We start from the raw sequence: 10443 nt of genomic DNA on the forward strand, positions 1-10443 counted from the left end.
GCTGATATGTGGTGGATGCGCCACATGCAAGACATCCTCTCGAGGCACGAGTGAGAACCTTCCGGTGCTTCTTCAGGCATAGGAAGGGTTGCAAGACACTAGGATTAGCCAAGATTTCGGTGGCTTTGTGGGGCCCTTCAGAGCTTGATTGGCTTTCCTGGGGCCACCACCCAACCACCCAACCACCTAGCGGCCTTGCTTGCGGGTAGGTGGGTGTCTGGGTGGGCGTCACCCGGCGTTGGCCTTTAACTAAGTTACGTCACTTCACCATTATCGTTGCCCATAGTGGGAGCAGTTAACCCCCAATCAACGAGAGCGCGATCGTTGCGTCCAGGATCGCTATTTGAAGGAAACGCATGCTGACTTAAGAATGCAACTTGCATATTCTCCGAGGTAAACATGCTTTCTCAACCCTCTGCAATATCCCATGCCTTCCACAACGGCCATGAGAAGGCTGCAATTTTCAACGGACCTAGATGCATGCTTTGAGTATTGCACAGCAGGTACAGCACGAGGATCATGATTCCCCAAGAAATGAGACGTTGAGACGTTGAGACCTTTGCCTCTCTTCGTATATCTCTACTGGTCACCAGTACATCCTCGCCTCATTCTCCTGGCCCTCCTCGCGTGAACATCTCCTACCCTTCAACATGAACGACCCTGGGCTCGACGAACCCATCTCGGACGCGTCCGCTGTGGTTAAGGAACATATCGAAGACAACCCTCCTTCGGCCCACCACAATGCCCAGACAGCTGAAAACGCGGGTCAAAATCCCTACTTCAACGAGGACTCGCCCAAAACGCTGGAGGATACCTACGACAAGATGTCAGAAGAAGAACAAGAGAGAAACTTCCTCATGCCAGCGCGATGGTGGTACGCGAGTACGGGCATCCCGCTTATCGCAGGTACTTTCGGACCGATGGCAAATGCATTCAGTATCTGTGCGTTGGTGGAGAACTGGAGGGTCAAGATCCCGCCTGGAGGCACAGAAGAGCATGGCATTGACATCAAGGATCCACGTTGGTAGGTGCAACCAGTTCCGATGCGTCGGAGCCGAAGAGTAGCGAACCAAGAGAGTGGTGAGGTCACATCACGACGAGGTGAACGGAGACGGACAAACAGGAAGCACATATGCTAACGAGCAACTGTGGCCAGGCTCATCGCCGTCAATGCCGTCTCCCTTACCATGGCACTTGTTGCCAATGCGGCACTTCTGCTAAACATGGGCCGACGCGTACCATTTCGAGTGGCCCAACCGATCACGATTCTTGGCTTTTGGATTGCCTCCGTCTTGTTGATCGGCTTGATCACCTACGCTTCAAGCTCCGGATCCTTCCACAAAGGCGTGAAAGCTCAAGCCTTGACGCAAGCGTACTACTACGCCATCTTTGCCGCCGGCCTTTACCAGATCATATCTTACTTGATGTGTGTGACTGTGTACGGCGCTTACAAGGGACACTACTCGAAAGAGTTCAAATTGACGGTGGCACAGAGGACATTGATGTTGCAGACAATCGCTTTCTTGGTCTACTTATTGCTTGGGGCGTTGACCTATTCGCATATTGAGGGTTGGAAGTTCTTGGATGCGGTGTACTGGGCGGATTTCACGAGTTTGACCATTGGAATTGGCGGCGAATACACGCCGAGCACGCATTTGGGCAGAGGCTTGTTGTTTCCTTTCGCGATGGGCGGGATTATCATCCTGGGTTTGGTGGTTGGGAGTATCCGCAGTCTTATTTTGGAGAGAGGGAAGAAGAAAATAGCGGCCCGACTGACAGAAAAGACAAGGGTGCGACTGCTCAATGAGATCCAGAAGATCAGCAAGAAAAAGCGCCTGTTGAGGAGAAAGGGTGCGATGGGCTTGGAGCAGGATACCACCAGAGCGTTGACGGTGGATCCGGGCGAAGGCGAAATGTCCGAGCTAGAGAGGAGACAGGCCGAGTTCGAAGCCATGCGCAAAGTCCAGGCATGGGCAGCCACCCAGCGAAAGTATATGAGTCTGGGAGTGTCGACGTTTGCGTTTGCATTCCTGGTAGGTTCACCAGAGCATGCCCATGGAGTCTGAAGCTGACAGGGGAACAGTGGACAATTGGCGCTCTGGTCTTTGAACACGCCGAAAAGAACCAAGAATGGAGCTATTTCGAATCGCTATACTTCTCGTACACCACATTGTTGACCATTGGATATGGAGATTTTCAGCCCATGAGCAACAGCGGCAAACCATTCTTCGTCTTCTGGTCATTATTGGCGGTTCCAACGCTGACGATCCTGATCTCCGACATGGGAGATACGGTCATCAAAGCTGTGAAGGACGTCACAATCTGGCTCGGTGAGATCACTGTGCTACCTAGCGACGAAGACACCTTGAGCAACCGCCTCAAGCACGGCGTGTACAGAGCGACCCTCGGCCAACTGGATCTCCGAAAGACGGCTGGAGATATAGAGAAATCAGGTAACGACAGCGAAGATGAGTCGGGATTCCGTGAAATGCATCCTGGTTTGGCCCGGGTGTTCGGCAACAGTCGAAAGAAGCAAAGGCAGCCTGAAAAGGACCGAAAGACTGAAGACCGTCTGGCTGCCGATTTTGAGGAGACCGAGAAGAAGGATGAGGACGCCGCCAGGAGCAAAGGCGAGAAATGGGAGCAGGACGAACATCATTACCGTCATGTCTTGATCTCACAGCTTCGCAGAGTGTACGCCGATGCTCAGGCGGCAACACCCAAGAAGTACAGCTACGGGGAGTGGCAGTACTTCCTCAAACTGCTCGGAGAGAATGAGGATGACGCGACGTACCACAGGAAAGCGCCCACTCATGCCGAAGAGGAAAGAGAAGCCCATCAAGTCGAGGAGAACAATAATCAACCAGGTGGCCAACCGGGAGCCGACGAGCGAAGACGGGATGATATGGGTAGGCAAGGAGGCGCCTATACCGGTGGAAGAGGAGGCGACGACGATGATGTTCAGGTCACCAAGTGGAGCTGGATAGGAGCACAGAGTCCACTAATGGGCGACAAGGAGGAAGCCGAATGGTTGCTGGAACGATTCTTCCAGCGGCTGGAAGAAAGTCTGAGCTCGGAAGCGAAGACAAAACAAACGGAGAAAGGGAAGGAGTATACCACGGGTCTGCACGAGACACAGCAGGAAGAGGAGCAATCTAACAGCAGTGAAAGGACCATGTCTCGAAGTTAATGGGCAATGAATTCGGCACAATGGTCGATGAGGCTCACTCGGCCAGGGATAGGCGTCTACTGTGGGGGGAATAGTGGTTCTCGATGAAGCTCAAGGACGATGGCGGCCAACAACGCCGGTGTGTGGATCATAGCAGTTAATTAGACTCCCCCAAGTCCGAAGGCTGTGGACATAATTCGGTGTTTGAGAAGGCTCCGGGATACCTGTTTGGGGAATCCAGCTATGCATAGTCATGGAGGTCGACGCCGACCTCGGTCCATGTGTACACGTTGACGTCTGAATGTGGAATGTCCATTTCTCCGAGTCCTACCTCCAAAGGCTTCCAGGGCTTTTGATGGTCTCATGCGTCGCCCACCGTAGGGACGAGACTCGAATTGGTCGTGAAGATCCTTCCGCAGCCTCGGATGCGGAGCCGGGCTGTTGGTGGCGTGGTGGCCTCGATTAGACTGCGGAGAAACACGAAGGCAGAAATCTTGTTTTGGACCTTGTTTGGCTGGATACGAGGGAGAGGGTCGCGAAACTCGACGTGTCCAGAGATGACACCCTTCTCGAAAAGGGCGATTAGGAGCAGCTAATACATAGTACTGAGTACACTGCCGCACTACTGTGAAACAGAGGGCGGCGAGGGCGCGGTGAAACTTGCGGGGAAATCTCACCATCAATGACACCCACCTGGTCCTTCCGAGACGCAGTCTACTGGGTAACTCGTAGACCCGGTGCCGTGTTCTCGAAAATCCGGTCGTCGCGTATGCTGAGGCTGTCGTTCCTGAGGTTCGCAGCGAATCCTCCGTCCATCTCCTCGGGACCATTACACCGAGTGAGCCGAGGAACAGGTCAAGATGTCCACGTCGTCCGTCTCTCACTCGTCCCTCACTCGTCCCTCACTCGTCCCTCTCCACGACGATGGCACGAGTTGCCACCGGATCCGGGACAAACACCATTTCCCCACACTCGCACTGACGCTCGCAGTCTCCATCCTCTTGGCCATTCACATGCACCGCATCCCCTCGACAGACGCGTTCGAGTCAGGGACTAATTCCCTATCCTTCCTGCGAACCACAGCTCGCGGCCGTCTTTCGCCCGGGCCAGATGTTGTCATCCTCACCTACAAAGTCCGGGGATCATTGGGTGTCGCTCGATGTCAATATCGAGGTCCCCTTTGGCCCGCTTTCAACCCCTCATCGGCTCCTTGCCAGTCTGTGGAAGATGCGGATCGACACCCTCACTCTCCGTCTGGAGGTCAGTCAGCCTGGGGTCGCGGGGTATAAGAACACAGAGATAAAATCCTCGCGGATCGCCCTTGTCCAACTCGCGTTTCTACCTCATACCCGCCTTTACCTTTCATCCTGCGTCCGTCACGTGTAATCGAGAAACCACGTACGCCTCTAGACTGTTGGCACTATGGGCTCTCACCAGATCGAGGAAGTTGATGTCCTACTCGTGGGAGCAGGCTTCGCCTCTTTCACGCTGCTGAATCGGTTAGTAAGGCCGCGATTGTTGGCCACGAGCTCCATTCTAACTGTCGACTCACAGTCTACGCAAGCTGGACTACAAGGTTCGCATCTTCGAGAAGGGTGGTGCCGCCGGCGGTATCTGGTATTGGAACTGTTATCCTGGGGCGCGTGTCGACACCGATTCGCCCATTTACCAACTCTTCGACAAGGAGCTGTGGGAAGACTTTACCTTCAAGGATCGATACCCCGGGTGGCAAGAGCTGCGTGAATACTTCAACTACGTAGAAAAGAAGTGGAACGTTCGAGATTATACATCCTTCAACAAGCACGTTGACAGCGCCGTCTTCGACGAGAGTCGCCATCAATGGCTAGTCGAGTGTGCCGATGGCACCGAGATTTACGCACGATGGTTCATCCCCTGCATTGGCTTTGCCAGCAAACGATATACGCCCCCCTTTCAGGGTCTCGGAAACTTCAAGGGTGATATCTATCACTCGGCCGTCTGGCCTCAGCATGGAGTCAACCTCAAGGGAAAGCGCGTTGCCGAGGTCGGCACGGGAGCTTCCGGCATCCAGATCATTCAAGAGATTGGCCCCGTGGTGAAGGAGTTGACCGTATACCTCAGAACGCCCAATCTGTGTCTGCCCATGAACCAACGCCAGCTCGACCCCAAAGAGGAAGAAGAGAAGAAGAAGAACGGATGGTACGAGGAGCAAATGGAGAAGACCCGCCACACCTTTGCCGGCTTCACCTACGACTTTATGGAGAAAAACACCTTCGACGACGCGCCCGAAGAGCGAGAGAAGACGTACCACAAGCTCATGGTTGAGGATGGCGGCTTCAAGTTCTGGCTCGCAACCTACAAAGACATGCTCTTCGATCTCAAGGCTAACAAGGAGGCCTACGACTTCTGGCGCAAGCAGGTCCTGAAGCGTCTGACAGATCCTGAAAAGCAACGGCTCCTGGCGCCCGAGGTCCCGCCACATCCATGGGGGACCAAGCGGCCGTCTTTGGAGCAGAGGTTCTATGAAGTGGTCGATCAGCCCAACGTCAAGCTCATAGATGTCAACGAAAACCCGATCGAGGAAGTCACTGCAACTGGTATCCGGACCAAGCAGGGTCTCGTTGAGGTGGATGTCATTATCCTCGCAACCGGGTTCGATTCGGTGACGGGTTCGCTGGCTCAACTCAACATCCAAGGCACCAAAGGCGGCACCGTCGCCGACCACTGGAAAGATGGTACGAAGACGTCAATGGGTATCGCCTTGCCCGAGTTCCCTAACGTGAGTTCGCCCATTTGCCTGCCAACCCTTGACATGCGCTAAAGCGAGATTTTTAGATGTTCTTCTTGTACGGACCTCAAGCACCGACTGCCTTCAGCTCCGGTCCCAGCTGCACGCAATTCCAAGCTGAGTGGGTGGAGAAGGTGTTCAAACTGATAAAGGAGAAGGACATTACAAGACTAGAATCCACAAAGGAAAGTGAAGACGACTGGGGAAAGCGGTTGGCCGAGAAGTGGGATGCCTCGCTTTTCCCCCTGGCAAAGAGTTGGTACCAAGGTGCTAACATCCCAGGACGAAAGGTCGAGCCTCTGAACTGGTACGTCAATCTCGTCCCGTAACCCTCTTGAATGATGGACGCATGGACGATCCTAACTCGGTGCAGGTCCGGAGGTATGGTCGAATATGTCAACACCTTGAACCGAAGCCTGGAGAACGACTTCCAGGGATGGAAATACTCCACCGCCAAAGCCTGATGGAATGCCGGATGAAGAAGGGATCCTTGTGACTGACTATACATCGGCGCGACGGCTCGGCGATGGTGGTACCAAGACTGTGACGATTCGGCTCCACCCGGCGCGTATATCGACCGACTACAATGGCGGAGGGCTTGAAAGATCAATCAGAGAAGCGAGGCGTCGAGGACAGACAGGCGGTGCACAAGAAGAGCTTGTGGGGTCCGCAGGATAGTCGGAGCACCCTACTGGTAGTGAACAATTATTGTATGAAGTGGCAGTAGAGTGACTGACACAGTTGAGGCGGCCCTGCCACCGTCGCACTCCCATTCAGCCTTGCCCTTGTCGACCCGTGGCGGTCTTCTCTCGCACTTGATAGAGGGTACAGTGCCATCGTAGCAGCCGAAGAGCACCCCGACCCGGACGCACTTCGGATCCAGCAGCGGGGATACTTTCGTCTTCTTCCATCTCCACCTCCACCACGATTCGTACACGAGCAAGCCATTGCGGAGTTGGAAGGGGTGGCATACGAGATCTAAATGCGGGGTACGCAAGGCAAGCAGGGCTACAAATACGGAGTACAAATACTTCATATTCATACTCATACTAGGACATGGTTACCTTGGAGGACGACCGAAGCAGACCAGAGCCCATCAATCAGTCAATCAGATCAACAGGCCGCGTATTGCCAACGTTCTCGCCACCTGGATGTTCTCTGCTGTTTTGAAGTTCAAGTTCGACGGCGTAGCGCTGACTTTGAACCGCCATCATCGCCATCGCCACAGTATCTCTATCTCTCCCTATTTCTATTGAATCTCCATCTCGATAACATCCACATCAAAGTCAGTGGCACGGCTTAGCGCCAACAATGTCGAATCAAACAGTTTACTTCGTGACGGGGACGACACAGGTACGTCAGTCAACATGTCGACCGTCTGGTTTTGCTATGGAGTCAAGGACGGGCGTGCAGGCTGCTGACGCCCGAGATCACCCCCCTCCAGGGCATAGGGTACGAGTTCGTGCGCCAACTACGAGACCGGCCTGGCGCGATCGTCTTCGCGACATCGCGCAATCCGGAATCGACCAAGTTGAAGGCCCTGACCGATAAAGGGAACGTGCATCTCGTGCGGATCACCAAGCAGCCCGAGGCCGTGGACGAGGCGCTCCAGGCCGCGGAGCTGGTCAGGAAAGTGGCGGGCAAGGTGGACGTCGTGATTGCCAACGCTGGTGAGTCAGATTTGTCAAGTTCTCATCGACCCGTCCGACAAATTAACGAACCCTCGCCGACAACTGACACACCCTCCCCTTTTTGTTGACGTACCGTGCAGGCATCATCGGGCACGAAACAAGCATTGCCGACTCGCCCCTGTCGGAATACCAGGCCTTCCTCGACGTCAACCTGCTGAATAATATTGCCGTCTTCAAGGCGCTGCGCCCGCTGATGCTCGAGGCCGTCGCCCAGGGCGGCACGCCCAAGTTCGTCGCCATCAGCACGCAGTACGGCTCGTTGGCCATGGTGGAGGACCTGCCGGGCCAGTCGTCCGCGTACGCCATCTCCAAGGCCGCGCTGAACATGTTCCTCCGGCACGTCGCGTACGAGGAGCGCAAGAACGGCATCGTGGCTTTTCCCATCCATCCCGGTGTCGTGGCCACCGAGACGGTCGAGCCGTTGGCCAAGAGGATCGGCCTGGGCACCATCCCGCCGGCGGAGAGCATCGAGGGGATGATGAGGATTGTGGATCGCGCCAAGGTCGAAGATGAGGTCCGTTTGTGGCGGTATGATGGCGTGGTGTTGCCTTGGTGAGGAGGAGTGGGTAGGAATAAGTCGTGAGAGGGAGTGGGTAGGAATTTGACTGCCAACTTCGTCATCTACTCATCTTTCCCCAGTTTGATATTTGTGTCTTGTTGCATGATGGAGATTCTCGTATACAAGACTCGAGTCCTGTCAAAGGCGACTTTCCACATAGGGGCTCGGAGCCTGTGGTCTCAAGTTCGTCCTCCAACATAGCTTTCTCTGATTCCTTCGCACGCAGAAGTATTGTCCAGTGCCTGCCTGCCTGCCTTCCTGCTTGGTCCTGCGGGGTTCGACCAACGCATTATCGTTCTAGTGCCCAGACCGAGTCCCTCCGGTGTAAGGCGATGATCTCCGTGGCGACAGGGAACATATTGCTTGACATTCTCGAGATGGGTTCCATTGAGTCAACAACGGTGGTGGTGCATGGCGCATCATTCATGACTGTCTCCTGCTCCTTTCAGCAACGAATGAGCCTTCGGGCTGCTTTCTGGTCGTCATGTCAATCACCGGGTCTCTCGAATACGAGCCATACAGTATTAAGGACCTGTCCACAGGAGACGAGAGAGGACGTGGTATAAGTGAGAGTAGAAGGAACGTGCCACTGAACGACTTCTGAACAGCAGGCTATGAGCTACGCCAAAAGTGTATTAGCTTCATTTATTGTTTCGGGTAATGCGCTACAGTGGATCATGTGCTCGGACAGCGAATTTCCGAACTCAAAGGTAACCGACGTGCCGATTTTTACACAAAGGCATCACATAATTAGCACGACCGCGAGCTTGACACGCTGAATACTCGTACTGTGCTCTACGCCGATCATGGCGAGCATCATGATTATGCTTCCGGTGGATTGCAATGCAGAGCTCAATTGCGAGCCATGTTCCCCGCTTATGCCTGATATGCGGCGTCAAATGGTACGAGTAGACGTAGTTATGACAATGCGTAGAGGCTCAACGCGTGCGTGCTCCCGCTCCTTGACCTGGTTGGAGGCACGATTACGAGTAATTAGTGCCTACGATACTCCGTATTCAACAGAGATTGCGTGCCAGACCGTCTCATGGCTCGGATTTGCATGGTCGCCTGCCCGGCGCTTTTCCTGGATCAAACAGTAGCAGCCAGCCAGCCAACCAGCCACATCTACAAGGACCGTACGAAGGCGCAGACCAAGACAAACTTGTCATGTTAAAATTGAGGGATGAGTCAACTTTGATACAGCTGACGATTACGGTGTCGAAGAATTAAAAATAAAGGGTTCCTCCGTCCCATGTCCTCGTGGCAGCCCCTTCACATCTGAAAGAATGTCCCCCCGATGCATGCACACGCTTGAGACCTCTGTACCATGATCCATCCTATATTGACATTTGTCACGACTCGCACCGTCCGCGACGGAGCTTTTCTCTCACACTAGACGACGGGCACCAACGTGAACGCCGACGCGGTACCAAACAACTCGGCGGCAATAGCCAGGTACGAGTCAGCCAGTTGCAAAATGTCCTGATCCTGTACATTGCAGCTCAACTGACTCGCCGGCGTGACGACGCAGTTGAGCGGAGTGAGAGTGATGTCCTCTGGTGTGGTGTCAGGGTTGCTGAGGTAGACGTAGTGGAATTCTGCAAATTCCCCTTCGTTGTCGGCTACGACGCTTGCATATCCCTCGAGATCAGGGGAAGTCAGCGCACAAGATCCATCCCCGAGCTCGGCGAAAGTGAGTGGCACTGCCGTTGTGACGTCTGCGGTGTCGAAATCCAGGAGAAACCCTACATCGCCGTTCTGAAACAGCGTGGCGAAGTTTCCATCTGCGCTGCTTTGGAGGTTGAATGTGGTACCCGTAGCTGATTCCTCGTCAGTTCAAGAAGAGCGGACTGGGAGAATTCGATAGAATTACTCCGTTTATCTAGGGAGACTTACGGCAGCTGTCAAAGGTAGTTGTGGTAGATGTCGTCGTGGTACTCGTGGTCGTAGATGTAGTCGTGGTCGTTGGTGGAGCCGTCGTTGTAGGATTTATGGTGGTCGTCGTTGTTGTCGTCGTGGTTGGAGCAGTCGTCGTCGACTTAGTTGTAGTCGTCGAGACACTAGAAGTCGTGCTGGTCGTGGTTGGAGCCGTTGTCGTTGACTTGGTTGACGTTGTTGAAACACTCGAGGTGCTGGTTGACTTCGTTGACGTTGAAGTACTAGTCGACTTGGTCGAGGTCGTCGAAACACTTGAAGTGCTGGTTGACTTGGTTGACGTCGAAGTACTGGTCGACTTGGTCGAGGTCGTCGAAACACT

General features: G+C 54.2%; 4 protein-coding genes across 4 annotated transcripts in view; all 4 read left to right on the forward strand.

The window, feature by feature from the left end:
• Positions 1–650: 650 nt before the first annotated feature.
• Positions 651–3190, forward strand: G647_00660 (uncharacterized protein; the record flags this gene model as incomplete). Its single annotated transcript, XM_008724063.1, has 4 exons — positions 651–695; positions 789–1024; positions 1157–2033; positions 2084–3190. The coding sequence occupies 4 exons, from the start codon at positions 651–653 to the stop codon at positions 3188–3190; spliced, it is 2265 nt and encodes a 754-aa protein (XP_008722285.1).
• A 1401-nt stretch (positions 3191–4591) lies between these two features.
• On the forward strand, positions 4592–6400 carry G647_00661 (uncharacterized protein; the record flags this gene model as incomplete). Its single annotated transcript, XM_008724064.1, has 4 exons — positions 4592–4668; positions 4724–5927; positions 5984–6243; positions 6310–6400. 4 exons carry the CDS (start codon positions 4592–4594, stop codon positions 6398–6400), a joined length of 1632 nt encoding a protein of 543 aa, XP_008722286.1.
• An 847-nt stretch (positions 6401–7247) lies between these two features.
• G647_00662 (uncharacterized protein) lies at positions 7248–8183 on the forward strand (the record flags this gene model as incomplete). Its single annotated transcript, XM_008724065.1, has 3 exons — positions 7248–7289; positions 7381–7606; positions 7708–8183. The coding sequence occupies 3 exons, from the start codon at positions 7248–7250 to the stop codon at positions 8181–8183; spliced, it is 744 nt and encodes a 247-aa protein (XP_008722287.1).
• A 1994-nt stretch (positions 8184–10177) lies between these two features.
• The window catches only part of G647_00663 (uncharacterized protein), a gene marked incomplete at both ends in the record, with an annotated part of 1533 nt that continues 1267 nt past the window's right edge, over positions 10178–10443 (forward strand). Inside the window, one exon of the mRNA XM_008724066.1 lies at positions 10178–10408. Within this exon, the coding sequence (XP_008722288.1) occupies positions 10178–10408 (231 nt within the window). The remainder of the gene's footprint in view (positions 10409–10443) is intronic.

This window comes from Cladophialophora carrionii, assembly GCF_000365165.1.
Source record: "Cladophialophora carrionii CBS 160.54 unplaced genomic scaffold supercont1.1, whole genome shotgun sequence".
NCBI lineage: Eukaryota > Fungi > Ascomycota > Eurotiomycetes > Chaetothyriales > Herpotrichiellaceae > Cladophialophora > Cladophialophora carrionii.